General features: G+C 37.0%; 1 protein-coding gene across 1 annotated transcript in view; it reads left to right on the forward strand.

The window, feature by feature from the left end:
* The window catches only part of LOC104159484 (fibrillin-2-like), a gene marked incomplete at its 3' end in the record, with an annotated part of 100429 nt that overhangs the window by 39614 nt on the left and 35974 nt on the right, over positions 1–24841 (forward strand). Inside the window, exons 4-8 of the mRNA XM_009697403.1 lie at positions 5453–5578; positions 15606–15731; positions 17731–17883; positions 18651–18884; positions 19731–19868. Of these exons, the coding sequence (XP_009695705.1) occupies positions 5453–5578; positions 15606–15731; positions 17731–17883; positions 18651–18884; positions 19731–19868 (777 nt within the window). The remainder of the gene's footprint in view (positions 1–5452; positions 5579–15605; positions 15732–17730; positions 17884–18650; positions 18885–19730; positions 19869–24841) is intronic.

Genomic DNA, 24841 nt, shown 5'->3' on the forward strand with positions numbered 1-24841 from the left:
CATATTAGGGTACATAGTCTGTAGAAATAAGCTGCAGGATTTTGCTACAGCTAGGTAAGAAAATTTTAGAAAAAAAGGATACAGCACTGTTGTTCACAGGGGGTCAAAAAAACCTCCAACAGTCAGTTAAAGTAGGAGCTCCAGGAGGGACTGAGGTACTTACTACTACACTGCAGTACTGCAAGGAAATATATCAACTCTTAAAATTTCTGTGCCAAACTCATCCTGGCAGCGAAAAGTGAAGGGAGAGTTCAATCCAAATAGGAGTAGTAAAGGGTGGTAGATCTGTGAGTTGTGCTTAGGCAGAAGCTGCAATAACGATAGCATCTATGACTGCGCAGAGGTAAACTGTGAAGAAGAAAGTAAAGAGGTCAAGATGGAGCTCTGGGGAGTACTACAAAGATTTTAAGAGAGAAGTATTAGCAATTCAGGAAACAGTTGTTCTCCGACTGTGATAACTCCTATCTGAGGAGGCTTCATTTCATGAAGTAGAAATGTCAGATAAGACTGGCATTAAATAATTTCTATAAGGGTTTTAGAAACAATTACAGAGATCTGGCAAATGCTTTTCAATGCTTTTCTTTCTGCCGATGACATCAGATTTACAGAGACTTCTATTAAAGGAACACAAACCCCCTTGGTATTCAGTAAAACTGTATCTTTGTCACATACCAATTAGACCAGACTCACTTAGTCCATAGTTTGCTTGTCATTTTTGAGGTGAATGCTTACATCAGCAGATAGCCTAGTTTAGGTGTTGGTATGAACAAGTTAAAATCAATAGAGCTTGCAAGCCTTACTATTGGAAAATAGGTCATAATTTCAATATGTGTTAGGTGTCAGAGTGTAACAAGATTTAACTACTGAGTATGAAGTTGCTCCAGCTCCTCACAGGATGTGCATGTTGCAATCTTAGTGTAACTTAAATGGCTTTTTAGCACCTCTTCAGGATTAATTATGTTCTCTGAGTAATGTGCTTGGATGGAACATTACGGTAGTAACTGTTGTTTTGTTATTACCATGAACAGCTTTAAAAAAATTAGAGAAGTAAACCCAATCAAAATTCAAATTGATTCCCCCCTGCCCCCCGCCCGCCCCTGCAGTTTCTGTTCAGTCATTGCTTAAACGGGAGTTGTAGCTGTTCAGACCTCCCTCTTCCCAAGAATTCAGGCAGGAGGAACTTAAATGTTCCACTTGAAAGTACTTTCTTGCCATTGCTACATGGCCTTAGGAATAGCATAATGGCAGAAATCATGTGTTGGATGTTTTCTCAGTTCCTCCCTGCATTCCTCAACAGTCCATTTCTCAGTTACACCCTTTCCCTTCAGATAGTTAATTTTTTGCATTAAGTAGAGAAAAGTAGTCCTGGCCGAATAGCTTTAGAAAATATGAAGGTTCTTCCTGCTACCGTTGCTGACATCGTTAAGTGTATATAACCATGACAGGAGGTAATACCCCAAAAGAACTGTTCGGTAGTAGGAATATACTATACTGAATATTAAAGACACTGATGTGGGCTGGACAAGAGAGAAGACAGATGAAGGTTCAAATTCACAATGAAGAATGATAGATGAGAATTTTGAGATAATCTAGCGTTTGGAATTAATGTGTGTGGTTTACTGACAATATTAATAGTGTCATCTAGGATCCTGTCCTGCTATCATGAAAATAAGTATTAAAACAGGGGGAAAAAAAAAAAACTTAGTATGATTTCTGTTGTATGTTTGTATTTGTAGTATTTCTTTTATCTAGGATGAGGAAGAACCAACAGTTTTCTGTTGTACTGATGACTAGTTTACTTTTTAGTTCCCACATGCCAAGCCCATTGCAGAGAAAATCCCCATACATATTATAGGTAGAATTCAAGAGAAAATTTGTATTTGAGTAATTGTTATTACTACCATTGTAAATAAAAAGTGCACTTTCCAAAATTTATCTAGAAAATCTGAGAGGATTTGTTTTGCCGAGCTTTTTGTTTTTTCAGAGTTTTTTTGAGAACCAGTCCACTCATCAGAAAGGGAAGCTGAATTTGACTGAGTTTTCAAAGGTACATGTTTAAAGTTAGCTATGCAAATCCCACAGGCATTTTGCAGAGAAAACTCTGCAAAAGCAAGGAACCTTTTTTCACTTCCCAGATATTATCAAGCCTATGAACACATGGAAACGTTCTACTTAATCTGTAGCAAATTAAACCTATGTATACGGAACTGTATCTAAAAAGATATTAATCTAATTTTCTGTTTATGGCAAAAAGTTTATTGTGCTAATGTGGTTGGGGTTTAAAAGCATGGGTAAATGGATAATTAATAATGCTAAAACTCCTGTGTGGCTTAGCCTGTCAAATATATAAAAAAGTAAATAAAGATATGCTTCGTTTCAAATTTGTTGCATTTTCAGAAAAAAATGTTCTTGTATCTTAAAATGGCATTTAGGAAACAATTCATAAAATATACCCTTTTAAGAAAATACTTTTGTCCTTTCTGACTTTCCTCAGTTCCAAAACATTAATGATGTATTAAAACAAACTTGGGTTTTCATCAAAAGATAATACCAAAAAAGCATCAGTCTTATAGTGTATATATATGTTTTAACCTAACATTGAAGTTGAATATTCTTATTCTATTTACATTTAAGTATGACTTAGAATAGTTAACATACAAGCTATCACAAATTAAGATTGATATTAGAACATAAAAGCGAGATAGTGGATGTGATTCAAAGATTTGCAGGATCTCACCTTTCATAGTGATAGCATTTGTGTTTTCTTCACTGGACAAACACTGCACAGTGTTGCATAACTGGGATTGGCTTTTCAGACTTCAGCAGAGCTTGACATTTATTTGTTCTTTTAAAACCATAGGATTGGAATTGAAAGAAATGAATGGAATCAATAGATCTTAAAATTTTGTTCAATTCAAGGCTTTAGTGATGCTTTTCCTGTTTCTGGAAAGTATTTATTTCCTGCTGCTACTGCCATTAATTTACCATTACTTGACATCTTTGACTTACAAAATTGTGAAAGATACACAGTGATCATTTTTAACCACTAATCTGCTGACACAGTTGGCCTAATTTAAATAAGCACAATCAATGACACAAGGCACAGGCATACTGTGTGTGATGAATGCATTTTGAGGCCCAAGGGTCAAAAGACAAACACCATATTAGTTTTACTTGGAAGGGAGCTACGGAGTGGGCTGAGTGTGAATAAATAATGGAACTCATCTTCTGTCTAGATGTTGCTAAATCATATCTAAATTCCTTAAAATACTTGAGAGACAGAATGTTTACTTTCCAGGTAAGCTAGATTGCACCAAGCACTGGTTAATTAGAAGAAAAATTTTTGCAGAAAGTTTATGCCTCTGATAGTCCTTAATCCATTTACAGTGTAACTGTTCTGTTTGGACATGGCCCTGTGCTGACTAAATCAGTACATATTCAGGAACTAAATGCAAACTTCTCCAGCCAATGTACTTAAAACCAAGTCCAGTGATTTTAAAAAAAAAAAAATTAAAAATTGCCTTCTTCCTTGACTGTGAGCATTTATACCTGCTTAAATGAAAAAAGCAGGTGACTGTGCAACACATATATCATAGATTTTATCGATAGCACAAACACCAGGAGTAACAAGAACTAAGGAAGTACTATCATCCACAAACTCAGGTGGAGTTTCAGGTTCTTGTAAGGGCTAGAGACAATGAACATTCTCCTGAAAAGGAGTACTGTATTCTACTATTAATATGTTTGTCTTACCCCATCTGTATCTTGCTGTTCTCTACATTCATAGCAGGAAAGAGCTGGTTGTGGAAGGGGAAAGGTAGAGAGAAAGAAAATTAGCATGAATCTGAAGAGGAAAGAGATGCTTTCCTCTGCATCTTAAATAAAGTTTAGCAGCTGCTTCATTTAATAATACGTGCAAGCTAACAGGGAAACTGACTGAAAATGGAAATAGGGTAACAGTTAAAATTCTTTCCTTATTTGGCACTAATGAGAAACCTGGGGAAAAAAAGAGATGAAAAATACTTTTCCTAAATGCTTTAAAAATATAATAATCTTAAATAGGTATTTAAATCATAATGGAGAAAGGAGTGAAATAAAATTGTGGTTTTTTAAAATAGGCAGTATATTGCTTTAACTCTATAATTGAATTCCGTACTTAATTATAATCCAAAAAGAGAAAATAGTATGAAATTGACCTCTGCACGGAAGAAACTTTGAAAGCTATGTGACTCCCTTTTCCTTGATTTCTGTTTCACAGTGTGGAGAACTAACAAAATCAGTTGATTTTTGCCACTTCTGTGAAAGGGCAAAGTGTTTGACAAGAAATATCTGAAATCTCACAGAAGAGCTTCTGCAGGTTTTGGAACAAGACTTCCAAGCTTTCTCTCGTCCATGAACATCTGGCTGCATGTGAAATTTTGTTATGAAGGAATTAGTACAGTTGCTTAATTCTCAGCTCTCTGATAGCCATAGATTAACTGAACTTTTAAAAAGAGCTACTGAGAAGCTACAGACCCACATATAATATGTATATCATGCAGTAGTCTACAGCGTGTTCTCCCTTTCCTTGTGTACAAAGAATTTCAGTCTGCTTTAGCACTGGTTATTTCATAAAGGCCTCTATGATCCTTGGTATTACTTTAACTGCCCATTTGCACTTACACATTGAGTCATATGATAGCTTTGTGTAAAACTCTACAGAAATACAGGATGGTTTATGTATAAAGAAATGAGAGTGGGGCACAAAAAACCCAACACAATTTGAACTGGAAATAGCACATAATAAAATATACAGGAAGTTACTGAAAGTAAGATGTAAAGCGAAAATGGCAATATATTTTCTAAGAGCGTTTATTTAACACTGACGGTCCAGCCTAAAGAAATCTATGAAATTCTCGTCCTACTTATTACTTCAGTAAATAAAGTTATGCAGATCGTTTGCTATGCAACTTATCCTGGCTGAATAACACCTATTTTCTATTGACTTGAGTAGTTTGACTTCTGTCCAGAAAGAATATCCTGCGAGAATTATCATATAGTGAAGGTGGACAGGAGGGTGGTCCATATGTACAGGTAGAGATCCTTTCAAAATAAGAATCTGCATTTTGTAATGGCCATATATAAGAAACAATCGGAGGGCGTAGGATACCAACCGTAAGGTGTACAAATTTGACTTAGGTACACTTCTTAAATATTTAAAGCTATGTAAGTCATAAATCAATACATGTAATACATTTTGACCTTACATGGAATTGAATACAACACACATGAAGGTCTGAGTCATGTTACTGCTGTTATTGCCATTTCTTGTATCGGTACTGAAGTGCAGAAATGTGCTGGGGGTTGCTGTGGTTATTTTTAAGAATATTTTCAGAGCTTTCTGTCTATCAGCAAAAGCCATGATGAAATTTTGTGTCTTATGGCAAATAATCCTTCTCTTTTCTCTTTGTAGATGTTGATGAATGCCAGGCTATCCCTGGAGTCTGCCAGGGGGGAAACTGCCTTAATACAGTAGGTTCGTACGAGTGCAAGTGTCCTGCTGGTCACAAACAAAATGAGGCAACTCAAAAGTGTGATGGTAAGTGATGCTGTCAGGGAACATACCTAAAAAGTAGTTAAGTAAAGCATTAGAGCACTTTGGTAATGAAAGAAAAAGTTCTGAATAGGTGCAGTGTCTGATCTGAACACACATAACATCATTGTACTGTGCTTTTTGTTTCTTCTTCACAGCATTGTCTGTTTCTACTTTGCTCTTCATATTTTGCATTAGATGTTTTTTTCTGTCTGACTTGTGTGGGTAAAGACAGTTTTTATCCTGTTTCAAAATTTAGAACTATTAATGTAGAGTACATCTGTGAGCAGCATATAACTGCAGCTGAGTTATTAGGATTTTGTTTGTTTTCTCAAAAATATCCAAAACATTCTAGTACAGATAGATGTTTTCAGCCTACTGACTACAGCATGAAAAGCAAATGTGGCAGTTTTGGAAATGGATGTAAGAAATTTCTGCAATGTACAGTTTGTGTTGAAGAGCCTGGGTAAATAAAAAATACATAGGAAATGTCTTTCTTTTTTAGATGAAAAATCAAGTAGACCATGTTTAATAAGTGTAGTTTAATAAACATTAATCATGTTTATTCAGTAAACATGTTCGTGCAATTTGAGCCACAATTCTGTATAGTTTAAAGTGGTGTGATAGAAAATTGCTGAGTTTTTATGGGTTTGATGAAGACTTCACTGATCTGAGAGAATTTGCCATGCCTTTGAAAGAAATCAGAACTCTCAAACTTCATCCCAACCAATGGGTACCTTCACATTCAAGTTACACAGATAAGAGGACTGTTTGTTCAAGGCTTTGGCTTGTGGTTAGGTGGCAATTTACATATGTTACCAAATCAGATTATACTCAGTTACAAGTATACTCAGTATTCAGTTACAAACAAATACATAGTTTGTAGTCAATTTTGGAAGTCATCTTAGAATTTTCGTTAGTTTTGCCTACAATACAGAAATCACAGAAAAAGTAATACAATTAGTTTGAAAATCACATTTTATAAGTGAAAACATTGCTTCTGGTGTTGTTGCAAGTAATACCAAAGAGTAAGTAAGGCAAAAATCCAAATATATTTCTCTCTGGTCCTGTCCTCCACCTTCTTCTGTTTTTTATGTTGACTAATTTCAACTTCTGCTCAGTACACTATGATATTCCTGTCATGAGTTTTTGTAGAGGAAACCTGGCTATATGTTGTTAAAACCTTCCAGGAAACAGTTTGCAAGAAATACAGCTGCAACCATAGAAATAGGGCTTTCCTTACTACGGTTGAGGAGAAATAGAAGCAGCTTATGTATGTGTCTGTGCATGTGTGTATCTAGCTGACTGTATACAAGACTGTGCTGATACGTAGCCAGCATATGCAGAGAGGTTTAGGGGTCTGCAGGGAGCAGTCAGTTCACAGGGAAAGCCTTGCTGAGACACTGGGGAAAAGAATCTCTCCATACCTGGAAGACAGTTGAACAGTGCAAGAGTTGTAGAGCAATAGAACAGTATTGCACCATCTCCAAAGCCTTGTGGAGGATCAAGGGAGAAACCAGAAGGCACCAAGTGGCGTGAGGAATCCTACAAAAGAAGATAACTGGAAGGGAAATTTGTAATTGGATTCACTTTCTTTGGGAGAATTAAATCCAAGGCATTTTATCTGTCCTGTGCTGCATGGCAACCTGTGAGAAATAGGGCTAAGCATGAAGTGGGCAGCACATGCTATTAAAATCTTTCATTTTTTGTAGGAGACAGAATGGGAATGTAACTATAGGCAAGAGGTAGTGGGATTTTTCTTGCCAGGGAGATGAACAGGAAGGAATACCTGGGTAGGATACAAGAGATTTGTAGGCCCTCAATGAGTCATCAGCGTATAGGAAGGAAAACTGTAATTAGAAGAGAAGGAAGAGGGCAGGGTGCTTTGTTTTCCCTTCACAGGAGCCATCCTTTGAGCTTGCCTATGTTGGAAAAAGCGGAAAGGAGGTAACTGAGACCACGTATCTACTGCCCCTGCTGTTTTTGGAAAAGGACATCATGCTTATCAGCTTGTAACCCTTTTCTTGGCTTCTTTCTCCTCCACCTATGTGGAAAGAAGTCCAAAGGATGAAGCATCCATTTCCATTCACTACTAACCACAAAAACCCAGCTGCTGTTGGAATTGCATGCCACTTGATCGCTGGCTTTTAAAATTACAACTTTATTTCCTTACTGAGTAATAGTGGCAATGGGTGTGGGGGCATTAACCATAGATGAAGCAGAACACAAAGTGTGAAGACATACCGTAACAATGCAACACTACTTGCTTTTTTCTGCTAATGGACTGTAATCATTTGGAAAGGTAAATTGGCAGATATCATTAACAATTACATGCAACTTAGTTCATAACTTTATATAGCAATGTCTGGCAATATTATCAGTTCAGACATGATGATGCGGGTATATAACTTGTGCACCAGAGCTAACTTGTATCCTAACAGCTGAGAGCACAGGCACAGTGAACTTAACAGCTACCTATACCCACCTTAAATCTGACATACACCTGACATTATTAATTTTTCTAGTATCTTAATGCTATCATTAGCTTCTAAGCAATGTACTTCTGCAATGGTCACATAACATTTAGGAAGTGAATAAGCATCTACTGTTTGCAATTGTCTTTGCATAACTGACATAATCATTTTATGTTACGTGGGATGTCAAACAATAAGTACAGTTATCATGATTTTGAAAAATTCTGGCAATTTAGTTTATCTTTCAGTAGAATTCAAGCTTAAGTTTACTGAGCATCACAACATAAAGTGCACAAAATTCAGAAATGTTTTCTTGTAATTATGCCATTAAATATAAACAACTATCAGAAAAAGAATTTGCAAGTGTCAAGTATTTTCCAAAATGTGACTGCGATGCCTCACTTGAAAGAACGGATTTGAAAATGTTAGAACTGTAATCATTTCAAAGCTGAAGCAAAACCAGCTGTAATTGCTAAAACACCAAGTAGTATATTTGATCGTGTAGGCAATGTATAGATTAGAAATATGTGCTTTGTTGTTGCTTGTTACTCATCTTGGATTTGTGTTGTCAGTTGCAAGAGATTTCATTGTAAAGCTTTTATTCAAATTGGTATTTGAATTACATCTTTTTATTTTGACAGGACTTCTTTAGCTTGGGACTGTTTAGAACTTTTTATAGTATTAAATGCAATGATTACTTCAATGTTAGAGAGTAACTTTTATGCTTTTTGATGAATAGTTACTTATCCTTGTTCATTAGAAGTGGACTTGGTTTTTTTGATTCTCTTGGTCTTGGGGTATTTATTATTATTCCGTGAGACTTGTACAGCAGGAGTAGGACCATAGTGGTTTTGCCCAAGCTAGCTGTTGAGCTGTTAATCCTAAAAAAAGGCATTTCTAATGTGATAAATACATCATCAAAGCAGAGACAGCATTTGAATATCTGTTATGATGGACTACTGTCTCAGTTCAATAAATGAAGTCCCTGTTCTGATGATGTTCATGATCTTCCTGGGGCAGTGCTCATGCTTTACTGCTGTTAACTCTAGCAGAACTCCATGTGAAGGATGCCTGATACCTCCTTTCAGGCAAGGATGCAGTTAAAATACACCAAACAGATGTTTTCATAGAGATCCAAAAAATGCAGGTCATTTTGCGTATGTTATGTTTCTGCCTGGCATCTGCACTCCAGCTTTGATGCCAAAAGGAGAACTTATTCAGTGATATGTTTCCTTCCTTCTGTAAACAGTAATTAAACCATTCTTTGCATTCTGCTTCTGTAACCTATCTAAAGCTCTGCATTAATTGTTAAAAATGTTATTTAACAGGTCTCCTTGATGGTATTCACAGGTAAAAGTGAACGTATTTTTAACACATATCTACTTAAAAATCTGTGATGCTTATGGGACTGTGCTTGATAGAAGTGAAACATCATCTGGAGTCTGAAATATTTGCTGTTACTTCATAGTTCAGTAATCAGTGGGTTTTCATTTCCTGCTTTGTTGGCGGCATACTGCAGAACAGGTCATATGCTTTGGCTTTATTTCTTCTAAGCCCTTGCCACTTCTGTCTGTGTCAGAAGTTAGGTACTAATTAGTCCCTGGTCACAGCTTCCGTACTAGCTTCCCTAGTCACATAATTCCACACAGGGAATTATGCAGATAACAACCCACAGTGCCCAGTTTGTACCATTTTTTCTGGGGAAAAAAAAGTTGTGAAACTGGTACTTGTCCATTTCCCTGTGCTTCACAGCCGAGGTGGTAATGCCAAAATTATACCAGCATAGTACCATGCTTGCATTATTCCAAGAAAAGAGCAGAGAATGAAAACCAAGCATTGTTTTATTTAGACTTTTTTTGGTTTTTTTAATAAAGACTTTGAGAGTTCATAATCTCTCAGTGTGGGATTTATAGAATGAAACTATAGCCAGTCCTTCAAACAGTTGTACTTCAGTTAGCGGGACTGGTCATTTGAGTGAAGTTACATTGTTTATGGATTGGGCCATTGGGAAGAATATGAGGAATTGGTCTCCTACAAGTTAGAACCTGTGTACAGAGAAATTATTGAATAGAAGCTGCATTGTGTTAATGAAGTTTTTTATTTAGAACAGTGCATGGAAGTGATGTAGTATGGAGTATTCTGTTCACTCCTTTCCCTTCTTTAAGTATAGAAAACCAGATCAAATATTACTTGCTGGCTACAAAGGACAAAATCCAAGTTGGAGTCAGTAACCAGGCAAGGCTCCAGTGTTCAGAGGCAGAGGCTAGAATCTTATACTAACTATTCAGACCTTCTTTATTTAACAGCAAGTCTTCTACTTAAGAAAGAGGGATTTGAGATGCCCTGCTATATCCTTTGCCCCTAAACATCCAAATGTGTTATGTGGGTTAGGATTTTTTTCTCCTACTGTTCCTTCTGGAAACAAAAGCTATTGTTAGAGTAAGTAGGAATGCTCATGTTTTGCTCTTTGTGCCTTAGTGGATTTTGCTAGAACTATGCTAAGCAATAAACGTTGCTTTGCTAGGCTATTTGCTTGGATTATATTCCTGTGTTTCTTTTTTTAAAAAAAAACAGTAAAGGGGCATATATTTGGCTTATCGGATTTATTGTGAGCCTCAGATTACAGTTTACTGGCACTGACCTTTCAGAAATTATGACAATTGTATATCGGTAAAGAAGGTTTGAAGGATTTCCAAAGCACATGAGAACAACTTGTAAGTGTAACTGTGTGTGTATGCCCTCATGTGCAGAAATGTAACTAGGTAATTTAGGCTATTTGGGAAAATATGACCTTTAAAATTAATCCAGCTCAGGGTTCAATGTTACTGATTTTATTTGTAAGCATTTCCATATTCCTGATTTATAGACTTTCCACCGTGGTCAGGATGACAACTTCCACTACTGAGCAGGTCATGGAACTATTCAAGGAATGGGCACAGAGCTGAAAAAGTTGGAAAAGGCCATTACAGGGGTTGTACCAAACTCCACATATCCAGAGCACTAGTGTAGAAGTCTTAACTAAACAAAAGAAAACCCCAAGCCCTTCTCTTTTTTTTGGCCTAAAAGTTTTGATCTACAATATACTGAGTTTTCATTGTCTTTTTAGGAGTGAAATTCTGTTCATTTTTAAGATGTTATCTTCCAGAATTAATGGAATTTACGTCTATGGGTTGTTCAGAGATGGTTGTATATAGATAAACTGAGAGGAGAAATAAGCTTTCAGTTGTGCTTGCTGGTTTACAGAAGAGGTGGACTACTACTTATTAGTACTTCAAGGATCTAATAAATATGTGCCACTTACTCTTCTCAAATTGAAAATACATGATACTCCTTGACTAAGTTTAGTCAGTTATGACGCCCTTTAAAGTCCTACTGTAGGAGGTAGGATGCCTCTGATGCTCTTCCAAAAAGATAGACTGCTATATCACTGACATCAAAGGACTAGAACTATATGACACAGGCTAACTCCTTTTTTTTTTAAAAAACATGGCACCAAAATGCGAGGAACCTTTTAAAAGAAACAGTTCTATTTCTGGTTGTCCTGCTTTAACATACAATTTCATTACACTATATGTTATTCAGATTTGATACTACCAGGTATTACTATAGATTGAAACTGTTTTCAAGGAATCCTTTTTCAGAACTCAGCAATTGAGAGCCCCTCTTCTGGTACTTTAATTCAGTTATTCATAAAAGCCTACTTACTGTAGCAATAAAAGTAATGAATTCTGGATGGCAGGTAGCCAGGCTGAGTTTTTTTGGCAGAGGCTTACCTATTAATTCTCACACCTGCAAAGTTTATGCCACACATTTAAATTGGTTCTCACATTGAGACTGGCCTTCTCATCTCATGGGCAATGTTGGGACTGCAGCCATTCACACCACCAGTCTTTTTCACCCTTAAGACAGCATCTCCTCTTACTATCTTTGGAGCATTTTCCCCAAGACCATTAATTCCTGTGTTTTGGAGGGGAGAAGGGAGGAAATTTGGTAACTTTTTCAATCAGTCATACTAAAAATAGCTCTTCCTGAGGTAAAGTCTCAGAATTTCCAGTCAGAGGTATCAGAGATCTTGCTGAAAGAAATGCACATGCAAGAACCAGGGAGGGTGAAAGAGAGACAGAGATTTAGCTCAAAAACTAGTGAAAGAAAAAATCCACTGACTTGGTATCGCTCCAGTTAGTAAGAAAATTACTCTTCCACAAGGGTTCTCTCTGTTAATTGGTTAAAAAAAAAGTTTTTCTCTCCACATGAAGAAGGCTGCAGAGTCTACCTTCCACTCTGGTCACTGCCCAGATTTAAGGAAGGTACTCCCTGCCTTCCCAGCTCCCTGTCTTTCTTGGACAAGAGCCCTAGACAGTGTTAAACTCCTCTGTCTGTAGCCAGGTGAGAAGGATGATCTCTGTCCTGCAGCTTTGCAGAAGTGGCTAACTACTTCCTTCCTATGTCTTTCCCTTGCCAGCTCTACAAACTCCACCTACTCATTACCTCAATGGACTTTGTACTGTATGACCAACTAGTTTGGAATCTGGTCTCCTTTGGTAGAAGATCAGCTGTTTTGTTCTTGTAATTAAGATTACTGCCTTTAAAGTAGCAGGTACCTGTGCCAAACAGAGTGAAAATGAAAGGGAAACTAAGTTTTCAAGTGCCTGCTGGTTTTAACAGTCAGATTTTTATAGATGCATTTTTCTTGTGTTTTTTTTTCTTATATATAGTAGCTGCTATTGTACCTCAGTTTTTAAAAAAAAAAGAAATAAATGCTATGAGTCCTACAAGGTTTGAGACCCACTCTCTAAGAGAGTGACTCTAAGAGAAACAGATTTTGAAAGTGCTATGTAACTAGTTCCTAGCACAGGGATTCTTTAATCAATGGATGGCAGCTTTGTGACATCCCCTTTGTGTGTACAGCATTTGCATCTTCTGACATTATTTCCATGATGGAGAGTTGTGATCACTCTGCTGGTGGTATCTTTATCAAAGTTTGGGTGCCTCTAAACTTTAGAATTAGTCTTGTAATTTATTTTTGGAACTGCTACAGTAGTGATGGAAAAGGTCAGAGTAGTATTTCCTTGAAATCAAAGCTGGGCTTCAAGGGATCGTAAAATAAGGGAGTTTTCTTGCGTGTGACTCGGCTGTCGGGAAGGTGTCGCTTTCCAGAAAAAGTAAGCTCTTCCTGTGGAGTCCTCATTTCATCCAAGTTTCTTGCCTGTCTTTCTGATGTGATGTTTCAGACTCGTGTGTGTACAGAGGACCATATTAATGTTTAAAAGACTTAGAGGTTGTGAAAGACCTGTGCTGCATCAAGTATCTCTACAAGGCATGCAGCTGGTTCCGTTTCTGTTTTGATTTACACACATGGTTTCATTTCATTGGATTAAATCAGTTGGTAAGCAGTTCACCACATTATATATATTGTCTTTAATATAGGAAATTAATGCAAGATTTCAGAGATTTCCTGGGGAATTACTTGGTTTTGATTTATACCATGATTTGAAATTATGGAATCTCTGCAGTGGGTAAATATTTCTTAGAAGTGTTTTGATTTAGCAAAAATAACACTTTCTTTTGTACATACTTAAGCAGATGCCTACAATGTGGGGAATAGTTGTCATTACTTTGTAACTGTTTTAGTGTAAAATTAAAACTTTTTACATCCTCTGAAATGCTTAAATAACCTTACTAAAAAGGCAAAATTTTTATTTCCTCTGAGTCTACTTGATAGTGTAAAACAAACAACAAAGGTCACAGGATGCTTGTATGTATGGACTTGTTAGGAAGTTTGGAGACATGTTACCTGTAAGATAAATTATCTTTTCTACAATGACGCGCTGAATGACATGCCAGTGGGAGAGGGAGTGTTTTATTCATACCTTCATTTTACAGAGAACAGTTTTCACATTCTTAGTGGCCGTGTGGCAAAACTTCATTTTCCTTTCAGTACTTGAATGTCCTCTGTAGATTCATATCTAAAGGGACTTCTTCGTGTGTGGACCTTCCCACTGTGGGGTGTTACCTTTTTAATATAGTCCCTGTGCACACCCGGTCTTTTTGGCACTCGTCCTTTTGTTTGAGTTTTCAGTGTGGAGAATGTAGCAAGGGAGGGAGCAAAGTTTTCATCACATAAAGACCTCCTAAGAAATAACACCTGCTAAAGTTTATTTCTCAAGGAGTCATTCATCTCAAGAGAATTTCTAGAGTGACAGGTCCAAGGAAATGATAGATCTGTGTAAAAGTGCAAGGGGGGTCCCAAGGCTTTCTTACAAGGAATGTGAAGACCTTCGCAGTGTCATCACAAGATAATTTCTGTCATACACTCTTGCTGATGCTCCTCTTGCATTATTTGACATGAGGCAGTCTGAGTTCAACTTTTTTGTTTTGATTTTTGATTCTCAGTATGAAAGCTAATTTAAATTAATACTGCATCCAAATTTTAACAAAAAGTTAAGCCAAATCTTGTACCTATGACTACCTTTGGTATCAAGCTGTGTAAAACCTGTGGTATCATCATTCCAACTGGAAAACATAACTCATCTGAAGCTAGTTAGAGAGTTGGCCCACATTTTCCTGTGTTTTCTCCAAATGCCTTGCGTGTTAAACCTGGGCCACAGTTCACATTCAGTGGAAGCCACTCGAAAAGCTAGTGTACAGAGGTTACTTAAAAGCAAAATATTCATGTCTGAAGAGTGTCACAGTTGTAGAATGAAATGGTTACTTAAAATGGCTCGTTTCTATAAATGTCATGACACAGTCTTTACTCTCATGCTGTTTGTATTTCTTCCATTCCAGTTTGCTATTCTGTGCTTCACGTCTCTAACAATACAGTCATACTGCTTCCTCCTGTTGCTTCTCCTTGCCTCAGCTCCTCATTTTTCTTCCAGTTTGTGCTGGGACAGCACACAGTGCTCTCAGTCCTGGTGCCAAAAGTGCCCTAGCAGCCCTTTGTTGCATACAGCAGCTCATTCATCAGCTTGATGGCGTCTCGCTTTATATGTATCTATGTACAAAATTATTTCAGTGTTCACATGAGACCACTGCATTTAGTAAGCAGAAACATTTGAATGGGTTAAAAATATCTGAAAAAAAAGTAAAAGTGCAACATTTGATTGAATTTGAAGAGCTTTGCCAAAGTTCTTGCTTACAATTGGAGTACTAGAAGGCCAGAAAGGAGATCTGGTGAGCAGTATTTCTGTGGTCACAGAAGCCCAGAGCTGTCATGCTTGGCTGCTGTACCATCCTCCTTTCTTCAGCTCAAAAGCAGGATGTGTATTTTGGTATTGCGTTGTAGCTTCCTAGAGATCGCACTCAGTATGTGTCATTTAGAGGACGTCCCAGACTGCTCTCACGTACTCTGTGACTTGAAGTGGTGCACCCTTGAATGTATAAGGAAAGTCTCCATTAGATGGCAAACAACATTGTTTGCAGTATGCAAACACCAGCAATATGTTATTCAATCTGAGTTGAATAACAACTTCGTTTCAGAAAAGCTCTCTTTCCATCTTTTTAATACAATATGTTCAAATGCTGTGCTAATTGTCCTACGTCCTTTCCATTTTGGGTAGATATTGATGAATGCAGCATCATCCCAGGAATCTGTGAAGGCGGTGAATGCTCGAACACTGTGGGAAGTTATTTCTGCATCTGCCCACGGGGTTACATCACATCTGTGGATGGCTCCCGCTGTATTGGTAGGTATCCCACCCTGTAGGCTTTTAGAGCTTTCAAGGTTATTGAGGCAATTTTTACACAGAGCAGCAGAACTTCTGTCCCAACCATCTAGCGTTCTCCCCATGCCCCAGGAGCTCACTATGTGCTAACTCACTAGCATCTCTGATCCAGCTAATTAAAATTCGTAACATCCTCCTCTGATGATAATTATCACTGCAACCATCTTTATATAGATAGTAGATTCCTCTTTGTCAACTGTATTGTAGCCTGAGAACTCCCACCTGAGATCTGGATCTTCTTAGGAAAAAAGCAATTAATATCTCTCTGTTATCTAGGCAAACATAGGAAATGTTACTTACGTTTGTTTCTCTAACCTACATCTGGTGAAACCAAAAGCTAAACTCGCTTTGCTTCTAAAGGACCAAACATTTATCTTCACTTGGTATTTGAAGTTCCATCTCATGTAGGTTAATTTAACCTTTAGAGACCAATATAAAGCACATACATAAACTCAAAGTCATTAAGTAGTGTATGCTGGGTGCCACTAATTTGGAACAGATAATAAAACAACCCAAATACTAGATTTCAGTAGATTGCAGCTTTTACGGGACAATTTATTTAAAACCTGTTTCTGTATTATAAAAAAGATGCATGCTTATTTTCATATGTAGTAATTTCTTTTATACAGCTGCACATGTCAAATATATGATATAAACCATTTTGATGAATTAACTAAAAATACTGCATACCGTGTGTAAAAAAACCATTAACAATTGCTAATAATAATGCCTTTTCTGGATCTCATGTCGTTCTTATTTCAGACATCTTAAAGCACTTTGTTCTCATGTTGGTAAAGGGATGGGAATTCTGAAGGGATTTGCTAATTGCAGATAAATTATTTAAGCCACTAGCAACACAAGACGTACAACTGATTTCAAATGGATGATTTTTCCACAATATAGCCAGCTTTTGTTATCCAGGTTCATCTGAGGAGTACCAAACTTCAAATGTATTGTGGCTGGCCTCAGGAATACTGAGAACCTATGATTTCCAATATGATCAAAATTTCTATGGATTTTGGCATGTTTTACAATCTGCTTTCTGAAGTCAGTTCCCAAAACCAATTGCACACAAATCACATGCCCTGGTCTGCTAAGGCAGGCCCTTATGTCACAGAGTCTCCTTCCCGTAAATGAAAATGTGTCTGAAAGTTCTTGTGCTTTCAGATGTTTATAGTATTGGAGTATGATTTGTATACTCTAGAAGTATAATTTCTCCTTTACTTAGGAGAAGAGTGAAGAATGAAATCCTTATTAATACAAATTATTTTATTCTTCCCAGTTTAAGATAAATATTTGCTTTTAACCAAAATATCAGGATGTGCTCAGTTACTGTAATTAATACCATGTATTTCCAAATTCATTGAGCTTTTCTCCTAGTCAGCATTCTGAAGTGTGACAAGAAAAGATTTAGGATGTGTCCTTGAAGGAACTAGAACATAATAAACACATATTTATATACAGTAGTTTTCATATGGCATTACTAAAAATACAGTTGTACATTCAGTCTACTGAGCAGAGCAGACTGGATAGCATTTTTTCAGTCAGATACATCTATACCAAGGAAAAAATCATTAAATGAATTTACTGATGTGGCTGTTGTTAGATGAAATGTCTTGATTTGATTTTTGCCATATTAGGCTTTTTATATATTTGTGTCTAGTTTTTATTGCTTTCTCTCTTTTGTATCATCCATATTTCCTGTTAGCCTGAGCAGACTTTAAGGTTGCACATTGGATTAATGCAAGACTAGTGTCACTGCAAATATGTGATCCTGCAGTAAACCAAATGTGGAATGAGTTGGTGCTGATCACCTCCGATAATTTGGGGTTTGTTTTTGTTTTGTTTTGTTTTAATAGAAATTTTAAAACATTTTAGTCCTTACATGGACTGAATAAGGGAAAGTAATTTTGAAAGTTCATGTTACTATTTTTAGTTTTCTTTTTAAATTAACTTCCAGATCAAAGGGCAAGTGCATGTTTCTCCAATATAGTGAATGGCCGCTGCGCACAGGAGCTTCCGGGTAGGTTCACCAAAAGGCAGTGCTGCTGTGAGTCTGGCCGGTGCTGGGCCACAGGGTCTGTTCCAGAGATGTGTCCTGTCAGAGGATCTGGTGAGTGGCTTGTTGGTTGATTGGTTTGTTTTCTCCTTCTTGCTGTCCGTTCTAGTTGGGATGGAGGTCACTGGAATATTTTAAAGTGCTTTAAAATGTAGTCTAAGTGGAAAAAGAAAGCCAGGAATTACATTATTATTCATTCTTGTGTTTTTAATACTGATGTTGCCATCTGTGAACCATTTTTTTCTGATCTGTGATTGTTTGGGACTAGTTTCTTAAACGTCCTTTTGTTGACTTTGGAGGTAGTTCTTGGGAAATGGGAAAGATTTTGTGGTCAAGCTCAAAGAGGAAATGACTCTGAGGGTCCATAGTTCATTTGGATTTAAAGGAACAGCTGCTGTCTTGTTCCACTAAATTTTGGGTGACTTTGAACTAAAAATGCGTCAGTATTTCATTTATTCCTTCAATTCTGCTCATGGAACAATAGTCCGCATCCCTAGTGGAACATATTTTCGGTTTATCAGGATTTCTGAGTGACCAGGGAGTTCCAGTGCTACTGGCAGCACATCAACAAAAAAGTTTCAACAAATAGTTGTAAATCACAGTATTTCCTGTTACTATTTTTGATGTCCTTCCTTAAATAACACCTGTCACAATCATGGGATCTGCCTGAGATTAGGAGTGAGGGAGGGAACACATAATATCAAAGAAACAAGGAGCTGGTGTTCTATTTTTTGTAGCACACAAAGTTCTGTATCTCCCTTATAAACTGACTCTGAAGAGTTGATTTACTTTATGCTTCTCTGTGTGTTCCTGTTTAATAGATGAACACCGCAGACTTTGTGTGGATGGCACTCCTGCTGGAGGTGGTTCCAGAGGGAGTGGGACAGGAGGAAATGGATTCCTTCCTCGGGGCAATGGCAATGGCTACAGCCCGGGAGGAGCTGGATTCGTTCCCGTCCCTGGAAGCAACGGTTTCTCCCCAGGTGTAGGTGGAGCAGGGATAGGGACAGGTGGTCAAAGTCCCACTGGAAATGGCCCAATAATTACAGGACTAAGTAAGTACTTGCATCGTTTTGACTTGTTTCTCTCTCTTTTTTTAATTCCTTCTCTTTTCCTTTTTTCTGCTTAGTTTTTAGTGTGGAAATGATACAGTGTTCTTAACGCATAAAAATACCCTTGTATTCAAGCACATTTGAGAGACCTCAGTTGATACATTGGAAAGTTCAGGAGCCCTTTTTTTAACAAGAGTTCAGATGTACAGATATTTTTTTTTCCCTTCAGTTATAGAGTCTTTGAGCCTGTGCTGTCCCTGCTGCTCTGTCTTGGTCAGCACTAACAAAGTTCCAAATGTCTAAGTGTTTTCAAAAAACCACCAGGGTTTAAAATAAACTGTTCCCTTTCCTTGTTCTTCCAAATGTAAAACTTACCTATTCTGCAGGAACACTGCCTTGACTGAAAGCCCAAGATCAATAATATTCAGAGGGCAGTCTCATGTATGTAACATTACTTATAGCATGTGTAAGCATGTCTCTGGAGTTAGAACCATAAAGTTAATAAAAATGCAAGGAGTATTATTAAGACAGTACACCAAAAATAGTAAACATATGGGCACAGACTGCTTCAACTTTCACCCAAATTGTGGTTTATTCATAAGGCCACTGACAATCTTGTCAGGTTATGTACATAAATGGTAAATCATTAGACTGTTTGTCTAATGTGTTTTTTGTTTCTGAGAACTACTTTGTTTTGTTAGTTTACTGTCATTTCAACAGTTCTTGGAAAAAATACTTGATTTGTTGGACATATTTATGTACCTGACACTTTCTGAAGCCACATAATCTTCATATTTACTTCTATTTGAAAATATGAATATTTGTCTCATATTCTGTTTTTTTAATTAGCAATACTCAATCAGACAATAGACATCTGTAAGCACCATCCCAACCTTTGTTTAAATGGGCGTTGTATACCAACCCTTTCTAGTTACCGATGTGAGTGCAACATGGGATATAAGCAGGATGCAAATGGGGATTGTATGGGTAAGTGCACATTTCTAAAATCCATTTTTCACTTTCAAAATGCTAATATTTTTCCACTTTAAATCTGGTCTTAAAAAAAAGGCATATTCTTTCTCCCCCACAAACATATTGATTTTAATGGTGTTGCTCTTGTGAAAGAGAATGCAAAGACCATGATATTACTTGCACTAGAATAATTTAAAATCTTCATCAGAGTTACCTGTTTCTGTAAAAAAAACAAAAAGAAATGTTTATTCACAAATATTGATACAGAGTATTCCTGTACTTGATGAGTATTGTACCATTGTGTCTTCACATTCAGTAAAATAAGTTCTGTTCCATCTTCTCTTTTGATATGCTCACATAGCTCCATTTTTGCTACAGGAGTTAGTGTCGAGTTATGTTCAAGATAACAAAAGGTAGAGTTTTATCTTTTACCTACTTGTAAGGATGGATGACAGTTTGAAAGATAGCAAATAATCTTTAAAAATGTGTTAATTAACTTTTGGTTATATTTGCATTTCATATGGAAATACTGAGTGCTAACTATTTATAACAAGAGCTGATTTTGGGATTCTGCATTACTGTTCAGTTGCTGTGAACTTCACTGTTGTAGTATCAAAGGCTCATCAGGTATGTCAGGGAAAATACAAAGTTTGAGGGTTCTTATGAGTGAGTTGTGTGGAGAAGAATCCTGTATGCAGGTTACAGCATAATTAACGTGTACAATCCTAGATAGAAAGGTCTGTTGTATTTCTGATTGAACATTTGCTTATTGATTCTTTATAAAGAGATTTGAGATCTGTGAATGAAAAATACTATACAAGAGCTTGTTAGCAGTAGGCTTTTCTCACTGAAACTGTGCTTTTAGGATCAATTTCTAGCGTGCCTGTGGGTTAGAGAAAAATACAGATACAAAGGAACACAGAAAATTGCAGCTACCTAAATCCTTAAAAAAATCCAAGACTATGCAGTTTACGATATGCAACTGAGAATAGTACAGGCAGATTTTGACATGCATGTAGCAGAGTGGGGTATCAAGCAGAAGCTGAGCTCGGAACACTGCATCTCTGAGTTGCAAATTCTGCCACTTCCCACTGAATTGCAATCTGAGCATCAAGAAGACCTGCCTGGCTTGGCACCCTGCCTTCTTGAAGAGTGAAATGTGACAACTGTTGCATAGTACTTTTCTATTCCCTGTTTCTTATCATGTTAACCTCTCTGCTTTCCTTTGTCAAATCGACTTGATATACTGCACCTGAAAGTTTGTGAATCCCCTTAGCTAGACCATTCTCTTGCACCAGAGAGGTCAGTTGTGGCTACCTTCTTCCTGAGAACTGCTTTTGTACACCCTCTTCTTGAGAAATCTCAGTTGATGAAGATTCCACCACTTCCACAGACAGTTGCAGTGCTGCAATAGTTGAACTTCCAGAAAGTTTTCAGAATGTCTATTCTAATTTAAACACTATTTTGCAAAAAATTTCGGCTTATTGTTTCTTGTCTCATCCTCAGTATGTAAGGAAAACAGTTAGTACCGTTCTCCTTGCACTTTCGTGTACTTGAAGTCTGTTAACAGTTCTTCCTCCAAGTTATCCTCTATGACATAGCAAGCCCAACTTTTTCAGCTTTTTTTGTTGGAGTGGGAGTTTTCTGAACCTCTGATCTCTGGCTGGGAAGTTCAAGAGGCTTAGTCTCTTGCTGCATCCTTAGGCCTCAGGAGCTATAACTGCATTGTAAGTGGGGCGTGGGAGTTTTACTATAAATCTGTCTTGCACGACTGTTCTTTCTGTATAGTGTATGGAGAGCCCTGGTGCTTTTGTTCCCAGCACTAAATTTTGCGTCGCTGAAATCGATAATATTTTTAACTATGGGGGACCTTGACTCTTGAGGAGCTGTCTTGAAATCTGCTAGCATCTTCTGAAAGCTGGCGTATTGAGCTAGTGTTTCTTGAAATCTGGTTCCCAGCTTGTATTCATATTTGTTACTTAGGGGGCAAGTTGAAAATACCATCTGAAGCACACAGATGTTTGTTATCTGTTTGATATCACAGAATATATTTATTACATTTTTATTATTTTTGCTTTCTAAGTTCAAATGACTAAATAAAGATAAGTCATGATAAAAATCTGGATATGTAGTTATTACAAAGCTAACAACTGAGAAAAGTGAAAGGCCTTTCTAAACTATATTTTTTGAGGCAACCATCCTGTGTTTGAATCATTAAAAAGCACTGATAAATAACATTGTGGTAGAGCATGATTATGATAAATGCCAGCTCACGCTTATAAAAAATTATTCTGCATGACGAAATACACTGAAAGAGCACATAGCTGTAAAAAATAAGCCTGCATACCATGGAAAGGCAGTGTCAACTGTCCCTAAAATAATTTCCTATTAAGGTGAGACAAATTTGACCGAGCTACTTTGTGCTTCATATCAGCACATAGCATAAAGGTGGCATGTGATTATCAGTTCACTGTGGCATATGAGATTTAAATGCTGTTAAACTCACAAAGCCCTGTTTTTTAATTTGTGAAGCATGGAAAATAAATGGCAACGCCAAGGTAAAAATTACTATGGCTTGATACTATTACAAACATTTGATTATTAATTAATGCTAATGTGGCATATGCAAATTAAGAGTCTAGGAAAAAGTAAGTTGTGGAAAATTCAAACCAAGTGAAACCAAAGCAAATCATGATGCAGTTGGTAAGGCTAACTCCTAAATAAGACTTAGCTCCAGATTAAATACTAGGAATTAATAGTACTAGGAAATTTTAGATAAGGAGATAAACCAGAGGGCTCACCTGAGCTTGGGTGACCTTTTAGACTTCTGCTTTTAATGAACACCAGTTTCAATACCCACTGGCACAAAAGGAATGGTTTGGTGCCTCTGGCTCCTTTTTGGCTTCCCAGCCTAAATGACCAGGTATTAATGTACTAATTTCATCTGAGAGCAGATTTTGATATTAGTCCAGAACAGGATTTAAACTCTGTCATTGAGCCTGTTGTGAAATGCTTCATTTGCTTTTACGTTTGTGTCCCTTTATACTTAGGTTGCAGCAAGTAAAGCTATATGGATTTAATTTAAATTTTTTCATTTTTCAATTCTCATTGAAGAAATCATGCATGAAAAAATGAAGTAGGTCAACCATCTAAGGTTTAAAATGCCCATCGAATTTACATGTCTGGGTGCTGAAACTGATTGACAGAAAGTTATAATAAAATATCTTAACAACTGACTGGCATTCTGTCCCTTTCTCTTCTGTGGGGTCACCCTGTTGGCCTTGCCCTTCCCCTTCCACTCCAGGCTTGTAATGATAGTGAAGTTGTATCGGATTTTCAGTTTGAGGTTAAAGTGCCTGAAAACTGTGAGACTAGATTGATAGGTGCATGGAAAAAAAAAAATGTTGACCTGTTTAGTTCTTTAAACAGTTATGTGCCCAGGAAAAAGGTGTATTCACATAGGGAACTTAGTCTCAACTTTGTAATGTATGCCTCAGCATGAAACAGTAGTCTGAAAACTGAGGCAATTTTGGATGCACTGGGATCAAAACAAAAATTTCAGCTGGTTTATCAAAAGCAGAAGATGCTGTGCAGGCTACAGTAATGCCCTAGATTGAAAGTGGGGAAAAAAAAAGGGGGCGGGGGGGACAATAATGGCTTCCAGCAAGTTTAAACGTCGTTTTACCTGTTTCTTTCTGTGTGAAACAAATCAGTCATTACTAATTATTTTCGGTCTTAAGTGGTTTGCCTTTTGAGTATCTGCTCGTATTCACAAGACTTTTTGTAAGAGTATGCGTTATGAATATTTTTCTTAGATAACATAGCTTTGTTTCACTGTTGTTTTCTAATTGTATTATAAAGAAGTAGCCAGAGTATCCTAGGTGTCGCACTGAATCGGTGATTTGTGAATGGTAATTGCTGTAAATCCCACAGAATATTGTTGTGGAAATGTAGGCAGGAATTTAACTGCATGCAATTTCTGTGTGTGCTGATACACATTAAATGAAATTAAAGGCTTACTCGAATGTAACTTGGATACTGTTCTCATTACTGAAACAACAGTCTTGGGGCATTGGGAACAGTTGCTTTTCACTGCATGGAGTACGGTTAATGGTGTATAAATGAACACTGCTTCCATACCTCTCTCTCCCTCTGGCTGCCTACTCCCCAAGCAATAAGTTAAGAAGGCAGAAATTGTTAGATATTTTTGTACAGAGTTAAAGAAAAGTCTTATTTCAAAATTACCCTGCCAGATCAAAAAATAATGGCATTACATATTGCTCTGTGACTTAAACTTGTATTATGCTACTGTCATGATGGAACATGCCTGATGGGTCAAGAACCGTTAAGTGTCCCAAATGATCTGATACTGAATGGTCAGTCCCTTTCCCCAAACTGATAGACAGTGGTAGTATTATTACCTTTCCTTATTTCATTCTGTTTAAAAAAAAACTCTAGATAAAACGGTAGAGACTTTGAAAGCAGCAGCAAGCCTGTAGCCATGCTGCGTTGAATTTTAGTTGTTTTGCAAATATGAATCTCCATATTTTAAATTTTGTAATATATCTTTAGACTCATCACAGTAAGTCTTAAGGGACTTTTGGAAGTTCCGTACTGTGTCTAGTGAAATTCTGACAAGTGTTACAGAAGAAACACTCAAAAGTGGAGGTAAGTGTGATGCAAGTGGTGAAAGTGGTGGTACTTGACACTGAAGAGGAGTGTGCTAGGAGATAGAATAAATGGGTTAAATATCTCTGTCTCAGATGTTTCCTGTTTATACGGCTGGAATATGCATGCTTGCAATGCAAACTCAAAGCCAACAACTCCTTTATATTAACATTTATTTGCCATTTCCCTCTTTTATCAAAAGCTTATAAAAATAAGAGCATCTTAAGATGCATATTTCATATGGAAAACATCTGATGCACATGGCTTTGGAAGGATTTTCTAAGCTTAAGTCAGCGATTTCATAGAGGAACGCTGCATTC

The sequence above is a fragment of the Cariama cristata genome, unplaced genomic scaffold, assembly GCF_000690535.1.
Source record: "Cariama cristata isolate BGI_N322 unplaced genomic scaffold, ASM69053v1 scaffold12713, whole genome shotgun sequence".
In the NCBI taxonomy this organism is placed as follows: Eukaryota; Metazoa; Chordata; class Aves; order Cariamiformes; family Cariamidae; genus Cariama; species Cariama cristata.